The sequence below is a fragment of the Notothenia rossii genome, assembly GCF_949606895.1.
Source record: "Notothenia rossii genome assembly, chromosome: 1".
Taxonomy (NCBI): domain Eukaryota; kingdom Metazoa; phylum Chordata; class Actinopteri; order Perciformes; family Nototheniidae; genus Notothenia; species Notothenia rossii.
Genome location: NC_136912.1, coordinates 14,530,887 through 14,557,379, shown reverse-complemented (window position 1 = coordinate 14,557,379; position 26,493 = coordinate 14,530,887). Strand labels below are relative to the sequence as shown.

General features: G+C 39.6%; 1 protein-coding gene and 1 long non-coding RNA gene across 9 annotated transcripts in view; one reads left to right on the top strand and one right to left on the bottom strand.

Moving 5' to 3' along the window:
* Window positions 1-26,493, top strand: part of marchf1 (membrane-associated ring finger (C3HC4) 1) — a 33,796-nt gene that overhangs the window by 5,990 nt on the left and 1,313 nt on the right. The window contains exons 3-11 of one of the 8 annotated variants that reach the window (XM_079692672.1): window positions 8,152-8,301; window positions 12,955-12,985; window positions 13,103-13,351; window positions 20,208-20,258; window positions 20,780-20,853; window positions 23,032-23,841; window positions 24,149-24,329; window positions 24,454-24,598; window positions 26,365-26,415. In XM_079692672.1, the coding sequence (XP_079548798.1) occupies window positions 13,265-13,351; window positions 20,208-20,258; window positions 20,780-20,853; window positions 23,032-23,841; window positions 24,149-24,329; window positions 24,454-24,598; window positions 26,365-26,415 (1,399 nt within the window). In that variant the 5' untranslated portion in view covers window positions 8,152-8,301; window positions 12,955-12,985; window positions 13,103-13,264. Of the gene's footprint in view, window positions 1-6,376; window positions 7,305-8,151; window positions 8,302-12,864; window positions 13,352-20,207; window positions 20,259-20,779; window positions 20,854-20,891; window positions 22,563-23,031; window positions 23,842-24,148; window positions 24,330-24,453; window positions 24,599-26,364; window positions 26,416-26,493 lie in introns of those variants that run through there. The other 7 variants (XM_079692670.1, XM_079692671.1, XM_079692668.1 and 4 more) reach the window with 7 other exon arrangements.
* LOC307046388 lies at window positions 418-2,833 on the bottom strand. The gene is made up of 3 exons (XR_013810139.1): window positions 2,662-2,833; window positions 760-879; window positions 418-668 (listed from the first exon to the last, which is right to left on the bottom strand). It is a non-coding gene; the product is annotated as an uncharacterized lncRNA (long non-coding RNA).

Sequence of the window (26,493 nt, the reverse complement as noted above, 5' to 3'; positions counted from 1 at the left end):
AAGACAAAATGTAGATTTCGCTTGTGTGGATAGTGTGTGTGTGTGTGTGTGTGTGTGTGTGTGTGTGTGTGTGTGTGTGTGTGTGTGTGTGTGTGTGTGTGTGTGTGTGTGTGTGTGTGTGTGTGTGTGTGTGTGTGTGTGTGTGTGTGTGTGTGTGTGTGTGTGTGTGTGTGTGTGTGTGTGTGTGTGTGTGTGTGTGTGTGTGCGTGCGTGCGTGCTGCAGCAGCAGGTGTGTATGACTGGTGGCAAATAGATTGGTACATATGTAAATACTAAAGACACATTTGCAGATTTAGAAAATTACAATTTAACAAACTCAGGAGGGACAAACATTGGATTCAAGTATTTGCCACACAGTAAATTTGAAGTGTCAGTTTTAATAACCCAACTTTGTTTAAGACTGGCTCAGAGACTTCATCATTATAAACACGTTTATTGTTACCATATTTTTGGAACAATCACAGCTACCTTTCAATACAATAACATTCTTTAATCTGATGTTCATTTTGAGTCATTCATGAGAACTTTACATTGGAAGCCCTGCAGTACAGCAGATCCAGACAGAGATCTCGGAGTGTGACTTTATGGTTTCTTTCCAGCTTGTTTGTTGATCACTCTCTGCTTTTTGTTTAATGGCCGTGACTTCTTTGCTTCCCTGCCACAGTTTTCTGAAAGAGACCAGACATATTGTTCATTACGCAGCATGAGAAAAGCGGACGTTTGTCTGGGTGTGTCTGACAGCAGGGGAGGAGTGTTTACCTGGATGTTTTGCTGCTGGTTTGATGCAGATTGAAGCCAAGCTGAAGAGGGAGAAGATGAAGAAGGCGAAGATGATGAAGGTCAACTCAAAACCGTCGAACGGCAGTGCCATCTACACAACTAGCAAACACAAAGCACGTCATTACTTTATGTAACATCTCCACACTACGAGGTCTGACACAGAAACTAACAAATCATCTTCTGTGATCCTATTATGTTGACTCTGTTTATGCAAAAATAGTCTAAAAGAGATAAAGGAGGGATACTTCTTAATCTTTTTATATTTAAAAAGTAGCAGTTTACATAGTGGCATACATTCCTTTACATTCTGTCATTCGGTCATGAATCAACCCATGGACAGGTTTAACTGTCCTTCAGAAATTAAATAGTTGTCTTGCTCATTCCATATCGCAAACATGTGCATATGAAGTTTTTCCAATATGCATTAATTAAAAGTCTTACATATAATCCAGGCATGATATGTTTGCATTTAGCAACATTTAGGATAAAGTTACTTAAATATGTATAACGTAATGTAAATATTGCTCAATGAATGATCTAGGGCTCGGAGATTATTCAATATGATCATTTATTGTCTTCCAATGAAATAATAGGAAATCGTACAGCAAGATATCTTTATAAACAATTACATTTACTTGATTAAACTAATAATAGGCAAAAACTGATGTGAAATCAAATTAAAATATGCAGATTTGTTTATACATCACAATTTACTTTATCACTCAGGTTCATGTGGTTAACAAACTGGAATCTAACTTCAACCTGTAGTTGTTTTGTTTCCAAATACCAAACTATACATATAACGTTAATGATGGTTTTGTCTTTGCACGTGCAACCAAATCAGTTTTATCCTTACACATGTCAACCAAGAATGTGCTGCTGGGAATGTGTTACTAAACTACTTTCTCCACTTAACAAATCTGAGAGGTGAGCAACGCACAGAAAGATTGCTACTGGCTCAAACACATGTAGGCTACACTGTGGGTAAAATTAGGACTTTACTTGTATGGAACTCATATTAAACTACAGCTTATTCTGTCAACAAACTAAATGAAAATAACTCAAATAAATGCATTTCTCTGCACATATGCCAATGTTTTGCATTGCATACATAAAAATAAGTATTTTCATAGCATTACTGTTTACACACATCTTGAGGTGCAGTAGCATGTAGCTTCCACCAGAGGGCATCACATCCTTGCTTTTTGTCAGTCATTAGTTTTTTTGTAATTAATCATGCTTTGCAGTCTCCATATCGTGCTGAGTTGTATCAGTTTACCATATTCGAACTCATAATTAGTCTCTGTTTACATTAAGGATAATTACTTCAGTTCTTGATAACACTTTGTGGCTTATTTGATTACAGAATCTTCTTCTCATTCAGCCTGAAACCTTGGAACAATCTACTTCACTTCAATCTAAGCAGTATCAGATACTGTGTTTAAGAATCACAACCCTAAAAGATGCACTAAAATATCATCGTATGAGTGACCGGTTGAAGGCATACATAAAACATTTGGGGTTGAAATCTAAGAAAAAATCTTGAGTGACAGAAGTTTGTTGAAATGTTCAGGTTAAGTTTACTTCAAACATTTCTTTACATTTAGTGTATTTTGGGATCACACCTTTAACCTGACCATATTGAACTACCTGAGCAGGTATCAACGTCACACCATGCAGTTATATGATCACTGCCAGACTGAATGGTTCATATTGGCCTGTGGGTCACACGTTTCTCTTGCTACTGTACATCTGCTCATGCTGCGTAAGCTCCACCGATTGATCCTTGATGTCTGAAACCCACCTAAACCCTTCCAGCACAGTCTGAACTAGATTTCCTACAGAGAGATTAAACAAGAAAAAGAGGGTTTAGAGACTTACCTGTAGGAAGAATCTCAGCAGGTATTTCCAGATCTGAACTGCAAAATAAAAATGATGTGTCCTCACTCCACAGCGATTTCAAAGAGCAAGGAAAGCAGCCGTGACGACCGTCATTGAACAGTTTGCGGACACAGGCGTTTGTTTATTTAACTTTTTTACAGTGTAACATCTGGGACACACCTTTCTTTGCGCCTCATCCTGGAAACAAGTCATACTGGATCCTGTAACAAGGTTCACAGACACACACACACACACACACACACACACACACACACACACACACACACACACACACACACACACACACACACACACACACACACACACACACTCACACGTACACACATTCACTGGTTACCATTTAGACTTTGTTCTGACAACTGATAACACACACTCACTCACTCCCTCTCACACATTGCTTCGACTGATAGGTCCTCATAAAACACTCGACAAGTGAAAAGAGACCTCTGCTGCCCTCTGAAGTTTTTCATTCTCAGTCTTGAAACTCGAATCAGACGATCTGCTCCTCACTCTGTGCTCGTACAGTCATCTCTAATGGAGAAAATAATAAAAGGAGTCACTCAAAGAATATAAATATTTGATTAAATCATTATATAATGTATTCATAAAATATGTAAAGATATATCATAAACCATTATTAATGTTGTGTCTGAATATCTCCAGTAAAAGCTGGGTTTACATTTGAGTTAAGATCTTTTTAAAGATGTTTCAATACATTACATTCATTGTTTTTTCCAATTCAAAGGAATTGGAAATCAAGCTCACTGATGTTAGGAAAAGAGAGAAACAAACAGTTATATGAAAAGGAAAGAAATTAGACTTTAAAGGAGACCTTTGGATATAATTAAGGATGGGAACTTATAAAGCATTGAATGGTTTAGGCCTAACATACATTTCTGACCTCCTGCTAAATTATGAACCATCCAGAACTCTCAGGTCCAAAGAGTCAGACCTGACTCTGGGGACAGGTCTTCTGTCCCCAGAGTCACAACTAAACATGGAGAAGCCGGGTTCAGTTATTATTGTCCAAATATCTGGAACAAACTCCAAGAAACCTGCCGGTCGGCTGCAACTCTGACTACTTTTAAATCCAGGCTGAAGACTTTTCTTTTAACTTTTATTATCTTTGCTTTTTAAAGCCATTTACTTAATCTCTTTCATTTTTGTAATGCACTTTGAATTGCCTCGTTGAGTCCCCTCGTGGGTGGTTAAAATCCCCTACAGCACGTGTGCCGTTTTGGTTTCAAGACCCTGGTTCGCGGAGGACACCAGAAAAGTCCTAGAAAAGACAATTTAAACTTAACTATGTGCATTTAAAGAAAAGAGGAATAGTTTTGGCGAAAACTAAAATGGTACCATCGGGTACAGGAATCCGTTTTGGTTGCAAGACCCTGGTTCACGGAGGATACCAAAAAAGTCCTTCAAAGACAAGGTAAACTTAACTATGTGCATTTAAAAATAAAAAAGAGGAATAGTTTCGGAGAAAACTAAAAGGTACCATGGGGTCAGATTATAATTTTCCAAAACTGGGGTTCGTTTAGCGTGAAGCACTTGAAATAACTAAAGGACAAGTTAAATAAGAAAGTAGAAAGAAAGGGTGGTGATAGAAAACTATTTCTGCTAAAAAGATATCAATGATTGAGTCAGTGCTAAACATTTCAGGTGTGTGTATCTCACACTGCACTGTAACTTTAATTAATGTATCTTTGCTTTTAAATGAGTGTTTTTAAATGCCATTTTATAATATGTTTCTTAATGCTATTAATGTCTTTCTCTTTTGTAAAGCACTTTGAATTGCCTTGTGTTGAAATGTGCTGTATACATAAACTTGCCTTGCCTATAACAAATGTAATTAGGGGTGCACCGAATGGGAAATTCTTGGCCGAAACCGATACCGAAAATAGGAAACAGTTGGCCGAAAACCGAATGCCGAAAGGCCGAAAATGATTAATAGAAATATATATAATGTATACATTTTTTACCAATGTTGTTCAGCTGCCTGATTATGGAAAAAGACATGATTATGGCAAAACTTAACTTAAATAATAATCACTAGTATGGGTCCATAAAACATTTATTCAGCACTTTTGAATGCATACAGTACATTAATTCCAAGTCAAGTCCATTTTATTTTCTCTGTAGGATAACTACAACAAAGTGCATTCAGAACAAAGCCAAGGTGCTTTAAAATAAACATCTAGGCCAGTAGGCCTACAACTAAATAGTGTAAATAAAGACTGTAACAGCCAGGGCTTCAACAACAACAAATGCACCTATAAGTTGAAGGATTATTTGAATTATTTGAAGTATTAAAGTAACGTGTTATGGCAGGAAAGTTAAATCTAGTATATTCATTTTAATGTCACCTTATATATACTCATGTGTGTTAAATTTGAAGGGACAAAGTATATTTTCCCTCCCCAATATATTGAGGTGAAGTCTTTGTGTTTAGAGAAGGATGGGAGCAGGGGACATCCTAATTTGGGGATAGCTCCAAAACTCTGGAATGTTTCCCTCATAAAAGAAGAGTGTGCGTTACACATGCTTAGGGCAAATGTGTGTGTGTTTTCATTGCAGTAAATATATGTGCTACATGATTACTGTTCAACTATACCTCTGTTCTTATTCTTTCATGTGTGGGTACTAAATGGCTACAAACATTGTGGAGAAATTAGCTTAAACATGTTTTATTACTCTATATGAAATGGAAGCAGTTTTTTATGACAGGGACGAGAGAGCATTTTCAGCATGTCAATTATCAGGGAAATCTACTTGTTTTCAATAGATGTGTGTGGTTAGTTACTTTGTATTAATAATAACAGTATGTGTAAAGGAAGCTGGAAATATACAATGTGAAACCTTTTATTTGAAGTAAAGATGTGAACGATAGCTCAAACAAATGGAAAGGCTGTAGGACAAATTAGTGTGTTCTCTATATTGGGCCTGTGTGAAGTTTGACTATTTGAAAAGCATCTCTAATACTGCTTAAGAGCATAGGTAATGTGTTCCTCGTTATTATTGATATGAAAGTAATTAACATGTATTACGTATATTTAGCCAACTATAACAACTATATCTTAAAACATACTTTTAACTTGTGTGTGGCAGCCTGAGGCGGGAAGATGGACACGGGGACAAAGGGCCATAAAGGGGATGTGTGTGTGCTGGCTACAAGATGTGAAATAAGATAAGGAAAGTTGTTGTTGAGAGCAGGTTCGTACCAGACACCAAAAGGTGTCTGGTCTTCCTCAAACTGAAAGAGACTTTTTGTTTCCGGGTTTCTTCTGCTGTGTCGCACTGATTGGGTGCGACAGGCCATGTGTTGGTCTCTGCCAATAAGAGGACCTCTGGGGGAAAGCACGTACACCTCCTCCTCCTGTGTTTTTAGTATGAAACACTGTGTTTTCCTTTGGTTCGCGCTCTTGTTTTTGACCGGCCGTTCCTGAGACCTGTCTCACACGTGGTAGAACCTGAGCCCGGAGTACTCTGCAGAGTGCTTCGTGATTCCTTTGTATTTGTATTGTTACCTTGTATCATTAAAACAAGATTATTGTTTCACTTGCATTCTGGTGTTTCTTAATCCCTTCCTTTTTACGAATTTACCCAGCTTATCAAACGACAAGCGGAGACGAGGTTGGTTTTAAACATCCTCCAAATCTCCAACAAAGTGCATGCATACAAATGTGCAAACTGGATAAATCCACATGAATGTAACTATTTACAAATGAAATTACAATTCAATTTCAAGAATCTGTAAATAAGGCTGTCTGTCCTCATAAGCAAAGTAGTAAACATTGTATAAAGATACATAAAGTGAAAACTGGATACAAAATCCACAATCAATTACAAATTAAATTACAATTTCAAGAATCCCTAAATAAGGTGGTCTGTCCTCATGAGCAATGTAAACAACATAGTATCATTTAGATACCGAAAGTACAATATATTGAACACTGTGCTGCTGTCATTTCCCCCTAATGATAACCTGAGATGGTGAATTATAACTCACAATGAAAATTGTTCAGGAAAGTGGGTATAGAGTAGACATGTAGAACTAGATAAGCTTATGATAAGCCAGCCTTGTCTACTTATGAAGGAAAAGTGGGAGGTTATTTTTAATGAACAGTAGCTTTTCTGCTTTATCCTCCATTGTCTGTTCCTCTTCTCATCAAGCACATGAGAGGCAGCGCTGAACAGTCTCTCGCTGTCAGTGCTTGTGATTTGATCTTACTCCGCATATTTGTCCGGGTGTTTTGATTTCAAGTGGTGGAGTAATCCCGAAGTGGTGAAAGTCTTTGCAGTTACACCCCCTCGCGAAATGTCAGCTGAACAAGTTTTACAAATCGCAATCCGCGCCTCTTTCTCTGATATTTTTAAATATCTCCAAGCGGCAGACATGTTGGCTGTGAGACAGCCGCGAGCATGGTCGCGCGCCGTGCTTGTCGCCGCGTTTTGATTACGTCATCACAACAACACGTTAGCTTACCAACGTAACCCTGTTCTCTGACATTCGGTGATATTTTTTCGGTGCTAAAACCCTTTCGGCCGAAAGCCGAAAGAGCCTTTTTAACCATTTTCGGCCGATAATTTTCGGCGGCCGAATATTCGGTGCATCCCTAAATGTAATATCATGATGGTCTGATAAATATAAACCGAGTGCTGAACAAATATCAGTTTCAGGGAAAGTTGAAAGAGCACTCTTGTGTTCTGTTTCAAAAAGAGGGCTCAAGTGTAAAACCAATTAAAGATTTAGGTTGATTAAAAAAGCCACTGGTTAAAGGTGGGGTAGGTAAGTTTGAGAAACCGGCTCGAGATACACTTTTTGTTATATTCCATGGAATGCTCTTAACATGCCGATAGCGATGAATATCTTAAGTGCTTTGACAAAAAATCCATTAAAACATGTCATCTGTGGAAGCCATGACTCGAGCTGGTTTCTCCAAAATTACCTACCCCACCTTTAAGATGAATTTCAAATTAACTTCACAATATTTATCACGCTGTAGTTTGCTTTGTTGTTACTTAATTATTGGACATGATAAGATTTGCTTATTGTAACTATGTATAATGTATGTGTTTATGTTATTAGGTCTGTACAGTATATTCAATGCACACATTCTTTAGTTTAATTGGTATAATTGTTGTTATACTTCACTATACTTAACATTTATATGATAGACATACCAACTACAGTCTCAAAATGATCTTACATTTGAGTCCTCACCTCTTGACAGCTTTAACAAAAACAATATAACCCTTATGAAGTAAGCTATTTTAGCAGCATTGTTGTATTAGACCAAATCAGATTTGAGCCCTAATGAATTGATTGTGTTTCTCTATTTCTCCCACACCATTAGAAACTTGCATGACAGTGCGAGTAATCTTTAAAATTCATCAATATTTGAAATGCAAAGTGTTCTAAAAGTAAAACAAATTCTATAAAGGGACTAAATGGTTGTGTGTTTGCAGTCGTACCGTTGGAGTGCACACGTTCCTCAGTGAGAATCCCAGTGAGTGTGAAGAGGGCAAACACCAGGAGAGAGAACCCGATCGTCATCACCTCCAGCTCAGTGAACGGAGAGGCCATCTACACCACCTGCAGCTGGGAACGCTCCATCTGTGAGTTCAGCACCCGGCATTGCACACTGAATCAAAATGATTATTGAACACTTACCCAGAGTGTGTGAGCGTTAAGATGCTTCCTGACAAACACACACACACACACACACACACACACAAACACACACACACACACACACATGCTTTCAGGTGGAGATTTTGTTGTGGTGGAAAGTGGTTGATCTTCTAGATCCCAACATTCTTTTCTGAAACTTCTCACAGAAGATAACCATCAAGTGATTTTCTAGCTTTCCTGATTCAATGGAACAGATATGTGTCTTTCTGAAACCCTCTACTATCTTCTAAACAACCACACCTTCCCTAAACGCATGTTAAAAAGATTTGCAGGCCACAATTGTTGATTGTCTACTGTAGCACTCAGTTGTTTTTTAAAACAAGAGACCACAGAACAAGTGTGTTAGGACTTCCCCATTTCTGTGTGTGTGTGTGTGTGTGTGTGTGTGTGTGTGTGTGTGTGTGTGTGTGTGTGTGTGTGTGTGTGTGTGTGTGTGTGTGTGTGTGTGTGTGTGTGTGTGTGTCTGTGTGTCTGTGTGTCTGTGTGTGTCTGTGTGTGCTAGAGATATAAAGGAAGTGGTGGGTATGAGAGGCAGTCTAGCTCACAACTCATACTTGTACACCACCAGACTTCCCCAAACAGTATCACACCGTCTTTAACATACCGTACTGTCATTCCTTCCTTCAGAATAGCAGTGAATGAAAGGCAGAATAATATCTTATAAGAGGTAGTAATAGTTAATGTGATTGACTATATAGGTATGTGCATAAAACAGAATGATAGGGTGTGTGCATAAGAATAGCTATGTGTGTGAGAGAGTATGATTGAAAAGGAAGTGAGTTTGATTGAAATAGAAATTGGACTAAATTCTCAGTTCCTGATTGGCTCTACGTTTTTCGTTTGATGGACACCGCACAAGAAAGGCAGTAGACTGCCACTTTCCCCTATGCAACCTGAAGAGTAAAAGGGTCAAGTCCGTCAGAAAGCCATGACTGTAAGTGTAAGCCTTACACTTACACTGTAAGGATTAGTAACATGTATTGTGTTTATGTGATGACATTTGGAGATGTTTAAATTGATGATAGTCTATTATCATTCAGGTTAAGAAACTAGTGTTGCTTGCATCCGATTTGAAAGGCATTTCTTTTTATACTCTACTAAAATGCAACAGAGAAAGGGTTTGATTCTATTAAAGGTGGGGTAGGTAAGTTTGAGAAACCGGCTCGAGATACACTTTTTGTTATATTCCATGGAATGCTCTTATCCCGATAGCAATGAATACATTAAATGCTTTGACAATAAATACATAAAAAAATGTGTTGAAGCCGTGGCGCTGTAAAAAGCAGGACTAATCATTTTCACCGGCCTGGCTAAAATAACTGGATGGCCTACCTGCCTGTCAGCCTTCCATCTGTGCACAATCTTATCTCGCTCCCTCATTGGTCATGTGCGCGTTCGTGTGTGTTGGAGGAGGGGCTCTGTAAGGAAGTGGCAGATTTTTTCCGGCTGTGTATTTTCAAATTCTAGCGCACTTGAGCTGATTTCTCTAAAATTACCTACCCCACCGCAGATTCCTGTGTAGCTTCAGATCTGAGTTGTCTTATTAGTAAGCCTAATTTATACTTTTGTAGCAACAATATTTTTATATAATGGCAAAGAAAGGGTTCAGAGTCTTCTCTTTTTTTCCTGTGTCATATGCGGCAGCACTGTTCAATGTTTCTTGAAAAAATTACCCACTGTAGTATGTGACGTGTGAATAAACTCCAACTCTGTATCAACAACACTGTTGTGTAACTTCAGTTAAATACTTGTATGTGTGTAGATTAGAAAGAGGTAAGATAAAGGATCTGCAGTATTTTATGAAGTATTAATAGAAGTAGAAGTGTGTATTTACCTGGTAGTAGGCTGTCAGTAATGGCTACACCTCTCTATTTGGACTGGTAGATCTCGGCAGACTGGCGACTTTAAAAGTAGCTCTCGGTTAAAAAAACATTAAACATTTAAAAAAAAAATCTTCCCGGGAAGCATGCCCAGTGGTGAGTTCCACCACCTGCCCACACCCACTGTTAAATTGTCCCACCCACATTGAGGATGCTACCTACGCCCATGTCAGAACCTCTCATTAGTGGTTTAATAAAACAGATATTTCAATGTGAGCCTACTTTGTTCATGTGCCGTTGAGGTTAATTTCAGTAGTTGCGTGCTATAATGTATTTAAGTGTGAAGAGGAGGCAACTTTAGAATAGGGAACCCTTTTCAGGTCAATTAGAGTCAAACTACTAGCTTATTGGTTATGAACAAGACTACACTTTAGAATAGGGAACATATTCTTAGATAGAAATACCTAATTTGGAGTTATTTAGACTTAATTAACACTTATAGTTTCATGTATTGTTCCATAAGGATAGATCATATTTGTTAAGTGTTATTATGGGAGAATTACTATTATTGTGGTACTACTGCCTTATTAGGCCCATATTGAGCATATTAAGACCAAATTACTTCCTTACTTGCAATAAGCAAGCACCAATTAGAGGGTTATTGAGGAAAAACTATTACTATTAGAAAAACTATCAACTACTACTTGTAGAATATGGTCATGTAGAATAAGGCATTAATAAGTGTTTTATAATGACTAATAAAGAGCCAATATACTGCTAATATGCATATTAACAACTAGTTGATGGTGAATTTGTGTACCTTAATATAAAGTGTTAACAAAAGTTCTTATTGCAGCTCAAATGTAGCTAGCAGTGCTCTGATTATATTGTAGTGTGATGTTGTGGGAATAATAGAGTTTCTAAGAAAGTACAGTTTGCTACTTAAGTAAGTTTGATTTATGGCCCAGACAAAAGTGTTTGAAAGAGAGTATGATTGTGCGTGTCAAAGTGTTTAGCTATATGTATAAAACAGTTTAATGGTGTATGTGTGAGATTCTGATATAAGACCAAGTACGAGTTGTGAGCTAGACGGCCTCTCATAGGTGGGTGTACTAATCTGGGTCACATATTTCTGCACTCTTTCTGTGGTGAGAAAGGGGATGCTGGTAAAAGAATGTTGTACATGCAAATCATAACGTCTAGGTCTTGCAAAAGAATCTGAATGTTTTTATTCCTACAAAATTACGTTATATATTAGAGGGGTGTTCTTTTTAGTGAATCTGTAAAAAGTAAAAAAAAAACAAGCAGGTAAAGTAGAGACAGGAGGTCAGTTCAAGTTCAGTTCAACCAACACAGGTGGATTTCTAGAGAGCATATTAAATGTTAAAGAAAGAACAATTTGAAAAAGTATAAATAATAAATCACTTAAAATGTACAAATGAGGATTTAGACATGTAATGTAGTAACACGATAGACAGGTAATGCATACTGTTGTCAAGGTTGTATACTAAAATGTGTGCAGGTATTTACTGGATAATATATGCAAAACAAAACATGTAAGAGTTTCACTACAGCCTGTTTATGACACAACAAATACAGTGTTAGTCTTTTGTTTACACTGTGGTAAATATTCCTCAACTTAATGCACACCCAATCATCTGTAGAAAAACGTAAAAAATGAACTAATGTTAAAAACACAGTCACGTCTAAAAAAGTAAAATAATATTGGGTTGTTAGCGACATATAATTCACGCAATTGTCATATGGTTCATTTTAAACTTTCAAATTAAACAGAAATGATTATCAAAGTGTTTTAATTAAGTGAACAACATCTATTGCTGCGTCAATCTTAGCCATGCATTATTGTTGCCAGTTCTCTCTAGGTTTTTCTGGCTCTGGCACAAGAACAACCTCATCTATTATGAAACAACTTGGACATGCTACAAACTGTGGTTTAAAATTCCAGATTAGCTTCAATGCATTCATTTTGTTTGTTCTAATCATAAGAAAGCATCAGGGAAGCGCTTTGAATGTTGAATCCAAAAAATGGCGGACAGTCACTGCCCAGTGCACGAGAGTTCGCCTCTTCACCTCAGTAAGCTGCGGATTTGACTGATCACTGTAAGTGTCCCATTTTCCAGTTATATCAATCATAATCCTCATGACCTGAGAGATTCTGAAATAGGATTAAAACCTCCACCATAAACACACACACACACACACACGTACACACTTTCTCTGAAGACATTGAGTATGGTTGTGAAAGGTTTTTTTCTTCATGGCGGGTCACATAGACAATTCATTGGCCTTTTTCTTTTTTAAAGGAAGAAATAGGTTTCAGCCAGCAGGGAGTTCCTGAACAATCAGACACTGTGTGCGCGTGTGTGTGTGCGTGTGTGTGTGTGTGTGTGTGTGTGTGTGTGTGTGTGTGTGCAGCTGCTGCTGTCCATTTGCACAAGTTGAGTAAGCTTATTAGCAGCACAATTGGTCAGAGGAGGAGATTAAGGTTAGTCTAACCCCTAATCCTTGTGGACCTTATGCTTACTTACTACCAAGCAAAGCAAGCACGATACAATCCTGGCTCCACCCCTCCAAGAAAGACACACACGCACACACACACACACACACACACACACACACACACACACACACACACACACACACACACACACACACACACACAGACCTCGCGACAACCCACTTTCCCCCTGCATCCTTGTTTACTGCTCGGCTCAATCTCAACTCTCTCTCTCTCAGCAGGAGGGCAGAGAATAAGGAGGAGGAGGTGGTGAGCACTGTTGAGTAGCTTCACAGTCGTCATGACGATATCACACCCGTCCATCTTCAGAGCTATCTTCCCGTTGCCGCGGTGACCTGATCCCACTACATCTCCCCTCCTCTTTAGGATCCGGATTGAGCTGAAAGAGGACACGGATTTCCCCGAAGACAGCTTGTTGATGAGAAAACAGATCTCAAACACAGAGACGCGGAGCGGAGGACGGGAAAGTGAGCCGTGCTGGGAATGCTGTGGGAGTAACATCGGGAAGCGTTGCCTGGAAACAGCAGCATGCCAGTACAACAGATAACTGTGGTTCCGACCAAGGAAACAGCCAGCAATGGTAAAAGCTCTACTCGTTCAAAGGATAAAACGGAGGTGAGTGTTTGACCTCCTAACTTTGCTCCTGAGCCGTTAAGATGACAGAAAAAGCTTTGTGGATTCATATGTTTCTCTCTGTTTGCATTTCAGGCTTTAAACCAGTGCAAAGTTATTCAGACTTGAATCTAGAGTTTGAAGATCCAGCTCTGTTTTGTTTGAAAGTAGAAGTCTTTTGATTGGTCCTTGAGTATTGATGACTGTAGAGGAGTTTGCATGTCTTAGTGTGTTTGTGCATCTATGTGTGTGTGTGTGTGTGTGTGTGTGTGTGTGTGTGTGTGTGTGTGTGTGTGTGTGTGTGTGTGTGTGTGTGTGTGTGTGTGTGTGTGTGTGTGTGTGTGTGTGTGTGTGTGTGTGTGTGTGTGTGTACCAGCCACCAGTATCAGCTGACAGTTTTTTGAACTCACAGAGTCGCTCAGGCATACAGTACATGCACTCAGCGACCTTTTATCACTGCTCCCTCACTTGGGGTTTCATGCTTTCAACTGCATCTTCTGTCAGCCTGACATCACATCATAGCACCTCATTGAACATCATGAACCACCATAGAACATAACATCATGTTATGTTACATGCACAAGGCTACAAAGTCATTTTGTCTGAAAGCAGAGAGCATTCAAAGTAGTGTTGAGTATTTCTGAAAACTATACCGTTTACAAATCGTGGTTGTAACTATATTGTTTTGTGATTATTCAGTCTTTTGATTCCAATAAGAATACATTTTTCTGTTGATAATGGCGTCACTGCAAACCTACTGACGAACATAGTCCCTGACGTCAGTAACTGTAGTAGAAAATGGTTTCACTTCCTCATTTTTGGCACCATTCTCAAGTAATTTATTCATTAACCTGCAATCATCACAACACTTTTTTTGAGTTTTAACTAGACATCTTCATGGGGCAAAAAACCTCCCATTATTTGAAAGCTGTGATCCGTTCCAATGCAGAACAGAGAAATGTCAAACCCGAAGACACAGACCTTATAAACACCAATTTCACAGCTGATTGCTATGAACAAAATGCTGAGGCTAATTTACCAAGTTACCAAAACAAAACTGTGTGTCATACTTAACTTAACAGCAGTATATTATTCTCAGTGACTGGCTTCCACACATATGATCTATTCTCCTTGCCATGAAGTTGGTATAATACCACATGCTGTTAGTTTAAATCAGCAGGAGAGAGGTTTTGTTACACCTAATGACTATTTAATAATTGCTCTTTGTATTATAGCGATTGCTTGTTGTCACCAGTCCGACCTCTGACCTGAAAACACACACACACACACACACACACACACACACACACACACACACACACACACACACACACACACACACACACACACACACACACACACACACACACACACACACACACAGCGCTTCCATCAACTCGGCTATCAAAAATATTGCTAAACCAGGGGTGTCAAACTGAATGTATTCGTGGGCCACATCAGAATTATGGTTGCACTCAAAGGGCCGGTTGTGAGGACTATATAAATATATAATATATATAAAATAATGTATTATATAATACATGATTTCCTGTGCATTGAATTATTATCGGATAGGGTAATAACTTCATAATTAACTACGTCTGAAAGCAGAAGTCTAGGGCAAATAACTGCAAGTCTCTTCAGTGAGCATGTCACAAAACAAGATGCATTGTGGGACATGTAGGCCACTTTATGGGCAACGTGCTCCTGTAAAGTGGAATGTAACCATATAATAAACGTATTATATTCTTTGCATGCGGGCCACATTAAATGAAGTCGCGGGCCGGATTTGGCCCCCGGGCCTTGAGTTTGACACCCCTGTGCTAAACAGACCAAACAACCAGGGTATAAACATAACAAGCAGAAACTGAATACGCTTATTGAATAATGCAGGTCTTGGGTTCGCATTTTCTTCTTATTAAACTCTTAATACAAATTTCATTCAACCAAGCCCAAATACAAAAGCAATAGTAATATAAAGTTTAATTTTTATTAACTTAGCTATTAAGATAAAGAGCTGGTTTGCGAGCACACTAGTTGGTCCTTTAAACATCTTGGATTTTTAAAGATTCTACTGGAAATTAAAAAAACTGTTTATGAAGGAAAACACATGGAAGTGTAACATTTAAAGTTGGGGTAGGTAATTCACTTCAGAAACACTTTCCATGGAATGCTCTTAACCTCCTGATAGCAATGAATATATTAAATGCTTTGATAATAAATACATAAAAAATGTCATCTGTGGAAGCCGTGGCGCTGTAAAAAGCACGACCAATCATCTGAGCCGGCCCGGCTAAAATAACTGGATGGCCTACCTGCCTGTCAGCCTGCCATCTGTGCACAAACTTATCTCGTGCCCTCATTGGTCACGTGCACGCCCGCGTGTGTTGGAGGAGGGGTTCTATAAGAAAGTCTGAAGGAAGGGGCAGATCTTTTTCGGCTGCGTACTTTCAAATTCTAGCGCACTCGTGCTGGTTTCTCCATTCTTACCTACCCTACCTTTAAAATGCATTGGATATTCTCTTTAAAGTCTTACCTAGGTGATGCAATCTTTAAATTACATCCTGTTTTCTTTCAGAGTTTGAACAAAGCTGTCTTGTTCTTTATGATTGTTTCATATCATGGGGGATTTCTATATTTGATTTCTCTATTTATTTATATGCTCTTTTTGCTGGTTTGGGGTGGATAAAACTGTGTTGAAAAAATGTGATTTCCCTGGACCAATCAGAATGAAACAACTTGCAGTCAGAATGTGATGAGGACAGCTACTTAGTTGTTTTGGTTGTGTTGCCACAGAAACAACCACAACAACTCAGCGCTGATGAAGCAGGTTAGCTATATTTAATGCTGATGGATCTATACTTTTGGATATTCTTCTTATTTTCCCTATCTTAAGGTTCTGTTAGACATGCCATAACCAAATATGATCTGTGCAGCTGCAGCTTCATGGTTGGTTGTCTAAATGTAGCTGTAGGTGTTTTTTGATCCTGACCCAGAGCACAAAAAAACCAATATATAGCCCTCGGTCAACGCTGCATCACTCAATCCCCTCCGCAGAAACATGCATATGTCCACACAAGGACTCACCAAAGACTGTGCTGAGCATCAGATTCAGAGTGCTGGCAGAGGAGCAGGCGCTCAGGTAAGGGAGCGCAGGATGTTAACTCTGATGCTGCACTTCATCACCGCTGAAATCTGAGTTGAGGCTGGTACGAGGCTCCGGCAGGAAGGAGGCTGGTGCGAGGCTCCGGCAGGAAGGAGTTGTGTGTTTAGCTGTGATCCTGTGTGAAGTTAACTGTACTTGAAATCTAACTTCAGATTTCAGTTCAGGTTCTCTGCATGTGGGGAGGAGAATAACCTTTGGATTTTTGGCAGTCTGTATCGAGACTACCAGTCCAGTGTACAACTGTAAGAGCCTTTTAGGAATTCAAGATATTGCCTCATATGTTTATGGGAATAGATCATTTGCCTCTTTAAAAATGTATTCTGTAGTCTGTCTGTGTACATGGGTCATAAGAGCGAAAGACATGTGGAATCTGAGTATGTGTACCATGCACTGTACACACACTAGTGTACAGTACAGTTGCTACTGCTACTTAAAGGGCTTCTCAGACAAAGGAAAGTAATGAGACTGGATGACAAAGCAAAGATAGCAACCAACATTCAAAGGGTGCTGGTGAGCAGGCGAACGATTTTTTGTTGTTGTTTATTTTATCTTCCGTTCAGAGGTTCATTATCATAGGTTAGTAAAGACAATGATATTGAAAATGCAGAAAAAGTAATTTGCAATAATATTTTGACAATCGACCATAATCTATACTTGTAGTTCAACACATTGATTTTCTGTCTGTGCTGTGTATAGATAGATAGATAAATAAAAACAAAAGGCAATGTACATAAGAGAAATTAAGACACAAGAAATAAACAGTCCAAAATATTTCAGAAATAAAATAGCATTACAAATTAAAAAAGCTTTCTCTTGGAGGGCCCAGAAGAAAATAAAGAAAGGAAACAGAGGGAAAGGTCTCTGTCAATACAGACAGCGCCATACACCTCTAGGGGGGCATAGAGGGAGTACTTTGGAATCTGTCATTGTGCCTTCATTGGAATGCACTGACATTTGTAAAACACTGCTGCTAGCTAGATGAGGAGACAGATATCAGTTTAACATCCTCAGTTGTGTTTATCTCAGCTTGGCACAAAGACTACACGTTTGGGGAAAGTGCTACCCTAACTCGGTCAAAGAATCTTCCAGCGATAGCTTCAAATTGTGGCGTGTTTTTTTAAGAATCCTACATATTGGTGTCATAGGTAATATTCTCATCATCTCATCTAATTGTAATTCAAACACGTTATCACCATCCTATTTCTAAAGAACAGCACTCTACACTACATTCTCTTGTTGTGAAATTTAAATGTATGCCACAACTTAATAAATTCACATGGTTTGTTTTTCAAAATCTCTCTAAATGCAGTTTTGGTCAGTTTAGTTTGGCAGAGATTAACACAAGACACTTCTTTCCTCTGCCAAAATAGCAGAATGAGCTTCTCGCAGTCAGACTTCTGTAAGCAAAGACATTGTAGTTATATCAGAATGGATCTTTTTTACGACTCAATTAATAACTGCTGTGTCTTGTTAAACTACCAAACATTACAATCGCACACTACGCCAAGTCCATGTCTCTGTAATCTCACTTCCTGAGGAGGCTGCAGAGTGTGTGCATTGACTCCACACAGATCTACTGATTTAAACCTGGCTGTCAGCAAATCCTTTGATCAGATTAGACCAAGCACTCTTCCACTGTCAACGTCTCTTTTATTTCACTGACTGTACATACAACTGTGTCTGTGTGTGGGTTGGTTCAGGCAAACTCTGCTCTGTTCTTCATATTTCAAGTCAAATATATTTAAAGAAGCCACCCACATGTGACGTTGCTAACATCAACTTTGAACTCGGTGTATATCCTGTAAGATACGTAAAGCATATAACTTCACAGCTCACCAATTGCGTTAAACCATGTATAATATATTTTATTCAAAAATTGTAGCATGTAAGCAGGCATATTCATTCATGACATTGCTGCAAAGCTACAGTATCGGGACGCAATATATTTTCATGTTCAAAATATTTAAGTATATAATTGACTTCAAAAAATAAATGCCAATTCTCTCTTTATGTCAAAATAAAACAACAACCACAAACAAGTACACCTCTCCTTTCTTCTTAAATATCAAAGCTATTGATTTTATACAAAGTCAGAGCTCAAATCCAACCTTTCCTAAAGTCCCTTTTCTGGTTGCTTCTCCGTGTACTATATCTTTTAAGAACCTTTTATTTGTGTTCAAATGACTCATGGATTAGCGCCGGAATTCCTGTCGGACATGCTCTCCCTGTTTGCTCCACCTAGATCCCTCAGGTCCTCTGACACTTGCCCTTTAATTATTCCCAGGATGAGGACAAATATATAATGGGAGGCAGCAATTAGTGTCCATGCCACTCACCTGCAAAGAGAGCAAAGAGCATCACAATCTGTAAATACCTTTAGACGATATATAGACTATACAATCGAATATCTGTTTCATTTAATTTCATGTCTTACTCTCCATCACATGTTCAATCTTGTATGTAATGCACTTTTCCGACAGAAACATTAATATTTTAGCTAAGGATGAAAGCCAACTAAAAGAAGTGATGTTGGTAATCTTGATTTGAAAAGAAAATCTGACGTTTTTCAAGTAAGATTTCTTGTTGCAATCTGGTAGTGTCTAATTATAACTGTCCCAATAGTAAGTATAGAGGCAACATTCTCTTTTTAGACCTCTGCCATGAGATTCTAGCATTTTAGTGCCAAAGAATCTCTAGATAGGACACTGCTTCCTATGATGGAGATACATGATCTGGTCTGTTGTACAGGCAGATTGTGATCTATAGATAATTCAGATTTGTGTTCTACTGACTTACCCAAAACCTGACATTTCTCTTAGGTTATTTAATCTATTACTTATTTTAAATGTTTTGTACAGAAGATCTTGTTTTGTTCACGATGTATCCTCACTCTCAGTACTTAGTAACTCCCACACAGAATCGCCCTCTGGTAACTTGTGTAAGAAGCTGCAGGCAGGAAACGAGGTAACAACAGTCTGAGCGTTGAGTTCATGGTCTGACCATTGAGTTTGGCAAACGGCACTCTGGGAAGTTCTAGAAAACGTGCTATGAGTTTGCTATAAATAGAGACACATTGCATGCAGAGCAGCATTGTATCCACTTAGAGAAGGAGGACCAGGTAATAGGATTGGTTGTCTTTAGCCCAGGTCAGAATTAAATAACAAGGACACGAGGCAACGCATGACTCCTGACGCAGGATTGTTAACCAATCAACGCGCAGCCAGTTAACTCAGAATAACAATGGATTCTCCTGAACATTTAGTATTAGGTTAATTTAATTACAATGTTTTATTGCAGAATAAGAGCATTAGCGTGTCCAATATCCTATATTTAGCTACTGCAACACAAAGCATAAAGAATCGCCCCTAGTGTCTGCTTTCTGCTCTTTAAATGAGGACATTTTTAGATTGTCTGTCTCCTATAAATCATTACAGTTTTGTATCATAACGTACATTTTCCATATTTGTATATACTAAACTATGAATCAATGTCATAATAGTAATAAACTACAGCAAGTCATGATGTCATGATTGAGCTCTTACCCTGAAGTGAGTGAAGTATTGTGTAAATGTATTATCAATGGATTACCTAGTGTTTTGTGCTATAGATAAATCACTGATTCAAACACTTTGTGCTTCAATGACCAACATCTCCTGTTCTCTAATGATTTTCCGTCTCGCCCTCTCCCTGCAGGGGAGGAAGGCCCCCGGCCGCTCAGGGAGTCGATCCAGCAACATCTCCAAGGTAACGGCTGAATATCAGGGAGCTTAAAGGGCCAATGCCAATGCCAATGTCACGGTTCAAAGGGTAGAAAGCTTTGTTAACCCAAGCATAGTCTAATGTGCAAGATTGTGCTTGTATCCCTTATATCTGTATGACTCATGAGACAATACATGATGCTTTGATATTTGTTGTTATTAGCTATGACCCAAATTACATTGTGTAATGTGGAAGAGTTACTCAAAGTAATACAAAGTTATAAACCTGCATAGAATCATCACTTTAATTCAACACAACATAGAAAAACCAAAGATAAAATAAATCTCTACATAGCTAATATGTAAGCAGTACTTTATATGTTAGCTTGTTAGCTTATTATGGGTTCCAAACAATTGTCGCAGCATCATTTATATTTATGGTTTATCAATATGTTTGATTATGTAATCTCTACAAAGTCTGATAAGATGTTGTGATCACCTGATTATATTTGATTTAAGTTGTTATGATTTCCTAGCAGGAAGTTCATCTGCATCTACTTGTTTTAGGCCAGCAACTCCACAGCAGGACCAGCTACAGCCTCAAGAACATCGATCACCCCGTCCTCTCAGGACATTTGCAGGTGAGCCAGCGTTCTCTTTAAGTTTTACCCAGAATTACAGAATGTGGACAACAAAAGCTCCAGCCACAATTCTCTCTGTGACATTAAGCCGCACATTTTACACATTCACCTCCACCGATAGGAAGACTGATGAAGCACGGGCCTCAGCACCCAGGCGGCGTTAACACAATTAAAATGGAAGCCAAACACCAATGGTGCTCCCAAAGCACAATCATTAAAGGGAAGATGGCTGATGGCAGAAATGTGATTCAGCTTATTATATCCACTGGTGGTTGGTTGTCGAGAGGCTCTGTCCTGTGGTTAAAAGCAGAGAGGACACTCTGTTTATAGCACTGTGGACACGTGATGTATGTGAGTGTGTGAATCTCCATCTGTTACACAGCATGCTGAAATGATTCCATATTCACTATTTCTTATTCTGATTAACCAGCCTGGTAATCATTTTTTTTCACTTAATTATTCAGTTGTACATCATGTCCCACTGTTCTGTATCTTAGGAGTTATTTTTATATACCAACGCCGGCAGGTGGGGGTTTCTAGGAACAGCTCATTTAAAGTGAACCTATCATGCTATATTTGAATAATATAGTGTAGGACCATACCTATATAAGGCATATTTATACTTTTTATTTTTCAAAATACCAAACAGATCATGCATTTTAGCCATTCCTCATTTCGCTCAATTTAACACTGTCTTTGAATGTTCTGATTCTGTGAGAACAGCACCATCTACAGGCCTCGCATATGTACTACAGCGTCTCCAGCGCTTTCCAACGGCAATGTCCGTGGCTGTCTCCTCCTGATTGGTGGAGTTGGCCCAATAGCCGTAGCGCCACTTCTGTGACGTCACAGAAGTGTTCAAATCTGGATCAGTCTGTATCAGATCCGTTGCAGCCCCTTTTTAAGAGATTTGGGTATGGAGGAAAATAGAGAGGGTTGTGTTTTCTGACACTTGCTGGGTTCCCTGGAACACCGGGGACACATATTCATGTATACAAGACGTACAAAAGTGCATTTTGCATGATAGGTCACCTTTAATGTTCTTTATTTTAATTAGTAACATATTTCGAATCTAGACGTATCCTTTCTCTAGATTGACTTGAGCTCGATCTCACCACAGTTCAGATATATGAATTGAGATTCAGCATTACAGAATAATAAAAAATACTCTGAAGCTGACAATTGAGCGGCCCGACCAAGCAAGGAGGCAGAGGCAGAGAGTTCAAATATAACCCGGTGTGGGCATTTATTTCTCCTGTGCACATAGTCACCAGCCTCAATATGACTGTCCTCCCTGAACACAGTCAGCAGACACAAGGATCTCCCACACACTACCTGTCCACTGACAGGGAAACCAGAGCCTAAATACACACAATAATCAATCAACAAGACACAGGTGAGGGGGGAGGAGACAATACAGGGCACCAGGTGAACACAATCAACCACAATGAAGCTATACAACCTGTAACGGAGGCCGAGATCTATGGGCCCAGAGATCACCTCCGTGACATACTCCCTGCGAGTGGAATCCTAAAAAATGCAGATATAGTTAGTTATATCTGCCCAGGTATGGAGAGAGTCCAACCTTCAGTCACTTACAATGGACTGAAAGCTCAAGGTTTCTAGGAATATGATATTCAGGATCGCTAGGAAATCTCACTGTAAACTTTTTTCTTTTAAAGAAAGCTGCGAAACATTTTGACAGTAAGGTCAGTCTTTTATCCACAGTGACAGAGATTCTGGAAAAAGCTGTTTTAAATATTTTTCCCCCCATAACAGTAAATCAAATCCCCCTCCATTGCATTGGGTTAAAAAGTGACATTTAGACCAGGGCATATAAAGGACAAAACAATCTGAAGTGCTAAGTAGTTGCTAACTCATAAACTACTGTATGTCTTTTGTAATTTGGGTGAACGCACCTTTTCAGAGTAGCTGTTTAGTTCATGTTGCCACACTTCATGTCATTTTACTTCACATTATTCTTTTACACATCTTCATCTGTGTGTGTGTGTGTGTGTGTGTGTGTGTGTGTGTGTGTGTGTGTGTGTGTGTGTGTGTGTGTGTGTGTGTGTGTGTGTGTGTGTGTGTGTGTGTGTGTGTGTGTGTGTGTGTGTGTGTGTGTGTGTGTGTGTGTGTGTGTGTGTGTGTGTGTGTGTGTGTGTGTGTGTGTGGCTCTAGCGGCTCTAGCTCTAGCCAGCTGACCCGTGTAGAGGAGGATGTCTCTGAGTCTCAGAAACCTGAGAAGCCCACCCACAGCTCTGTGATGAGCGTCACCAACACGACTCTGGGCGCGGGCGCTCCGGCCCCGAAGAAGCAGGTGAAGCGCCGCCACCGCCGCAAGAAGAGCAGCTGCTCCCCCGACTCGGTGGAAACCAACGGCAAACCGGAACACAGCGAGTGCAGCCTCAGCGCTGAGTGCAGCGAGCTCGGGGAGAAGAAGGAGCGGACGGCCAAGACCCGGAGAGAGCTCCCCCCTCGCCTCCGCACCACAGGGGGCCCGCCCTCTGACTCCACCTCTGAGGAGGAGGCAGGGCGAGAGGACCGCAGCTGGAGCAAAGAGAAAGCCCGAAGAGTGAGGCGCCGCAGCGGAAGCAGCCGGGAGAGGGATGGAGCCAACGAGGGGAAAGAAGAAGAAGAAGACAAGGTGATGGAGCTGCAGTCGGTGTGCTCGGAAGAAGGGAAGGAGAGCCTGCCGCTGGCGGAGGAGAGCGCCGGGCTGAAGAAACGCAGCAGCCGGGCCTCCGTGAAGAGAGACGAGCACGCCTCACAGAGAGGAGGCTCACAGAGAAGGGAGAAGGAGAAGAGCTCCAAGTCAGACTCCTCCTCAGGCTCCTCCTCACTGTCCGCGGACGGAGAGGAGCTCATCAACAAGAGATACCAGGAGAAAGGGGCAGGGGGGGGCGACATGTCAGTGCCCACACCTCAGAATCACTGTGCTATGAACGGAAGCACACAGTACTCTGACGACTCTGATACGGATGTCTGCAGGTGAGTGAGTGCTTGTGAGGCTTATTTCAGTGTCTGTGTGTCCACGTATCATCCATCAATATCACTTTCATCATTTAAGGTCATGGTCCAAAAAGGGAGCTTCTCTTGGTCAGGGACAGTAGATACCCAGAAAGTGTAATCCATTAATGTTATTTTATGATTATAAGATGCCAAATAAGTGTAAGTGGGTAGAAGTATAAGGTGGCATGATAAGAAAATACTCAAGGGAAGTAAAAGTTCCTCAAATTTGTACAATATCCGACTTTCTTATGTGTGAATACTTCATGTTTATTTTCTGTGTGTGTAGGATCTGCCACTGTGAGGGGGATGACGAGTGCGCCTTAATAACGCCTTGTCGCTGCACGGGGAGTCTGAGTTTCGTGCACCAGTTCTGTCTCAACCAGTGGATCAGGTCCTCGGACACTCGCTGCTGTGAACTTTGCAAGTTTGACTTCGTCATGGAGACTACGCTCAAACCGTTGTGCATGGTAGGCAGTCACACTCATATACTCCATTCACAGCTATGAGCTGAGATCTATTGTCAGGCCGCAATAATGAAAATGTTTCTCTCGACCTCTTCTAAAAACTCTCCCCCATCCCTCCTTCTTCCAGTGGGAGAGGCTAAACATGTCAACGGGCGAGAGGAGGAAGATCTTCTTCTCGGTGGTCTTTCACCTGCTAGCAGTAACGTGTATTCTGTTATCAGTCTTCGTTCTGGTCATGAGAACCTCAGAAGAGATCAAAATTGGGAGGAACGGTGAGTTCTCAACCCCCCCCCCCCCCTTCCCCCTTCCCTCTCTCACATCCCAGAGACACGCAGAGTTATAGTGTTATGATCTAAGGCAAAAGGTACCATGGGGAGTTTTGGATTTTACCTCTACAAGCATTTGTAAACTTTACATGCATAAAATGCATTGTTTACATCAGCTTGCCCTTTAAAAATTGAAAGTTTGATTTGTCACATGGTCACGAGAAGCTGCGGAGACATGCCGTGTACAATAAAGAAAGACAAATTATTCAGAATCAGAAATACTTTTTTCATTCCTCTGGGAAAATTGGGTTCTGACAGTTTTCCCCTTTCTCAAATAAAAATATAAACAAGAAGGGAAGACAAACAAAATTGAAATGAGTATGTACAATGTAGTATGACTTTTATGTGTCTCATATTACAATTTATATACTATGACTACATACAAGTCATTTCATCTTATTATATACAAATAATATAATGATTAACCGCACAGCAGCACCCCTTGTGATCAGAACTCCACAGGGTACCTTCAACTTTTCCCCTGTAGATCGTTACATATCTGTCAGACTCTGGTGATGTGATTTTTCACAGATCCAGTGTAGTCAGTGTTTTGAGCTTTTTCTAAATCTAGAAAAGTCTGTGTTATTCAATGTATGCCTCTCATATGCGTTTTGGGTTTGACACATCTTCAATGTTCTTGAATATTATTATTCATTTATTTACAAATGACAGATTAAGCTTGGAAATACGAGTTTTCGTAATGTGAGGACTCAATCACTTACTGGCTATAACATGTAAACAAACTTTATTTTAAGATAATTGGATAATCCTTTTTCTTTAAGTGAGCAGGTAGTTCAGAGTTTTCACTTCGACAGGTCACATGATAGTTGTTCAATCCTGATGATCACAACAACTTAAATCTTATTTCAGTTTGTCACAATTGAATACATTTTCAAAGTGAGAATAGGTCCCCAAAGTGAGAATAGGTCCCCAAAGTGAGAATAGGTCCCCAAAGTGAGAATAGGTCCCTCTGAGGTTTTGTTTGATCATTGTTGATGGTGTAGTTTGTGGTGCTGTGATTATAGCGTGACACTAATGTCATTTTCATATAGTAGGACCTCATGTTAGTTCATATAGATGCAGTATTTTTTCAAATAACTTAATATCAAATAAAGTGGCAATAGACAAGTTTTAATTTTTGTTTCAATCAAAAAATTATAAAAGTAAATATCAGTTGCACAATGTACTGTCTGCAGAATACAGACACCATACACTGTTTCCCTTCAAGCCTCACTTTCCCCCCGTCAGTTGGTACAGTGGGGAAATAAAGGCTTGATTTGGAATTAAAAACCATTGTGTTCTGGGCAGCGTTTGCCTACTCTTTTCCAATCAAAGCTAGCCCCTAGCTCCAAAAGTCTTCATCCTCGCTCATTCATTTTCATAAAGCCTGGTTTGTGTCGGCTGCAGCGAGGGAGAGACTGCACATTGCCAGAGGAGGAGACTCTCAAAGGGTGGCTTTGGAAATGGTTTACAGTAAAAACATATTTGAATTTATTCTTGCATGATTGTCTGTAATGAGTTGGTGGCTGGTAGTAGGCTCTAAAATAAAAAGTTGTCTTGCTTACAGCGAGGAGAAGGAGGTGTTTAAAAGTTCTCTATTTCCACTTGAATAAGCTGAATATATATCATTAGTGTATATAATAAATAATAGCATAGAAATGTATATTCATAGGTCACAGAAATAAAAAAATGACACTAACTCTTGATTGCAGACGAATTATGGAGAGTTTCTCTATTGAAGTACTACACGTACATGCCAGGTGGTAAGCACAGCTCTGCACACAACACCATCATCACTAGCACCATCATGATCCATCCCACAGCCTGCCTGTTGGCTAACA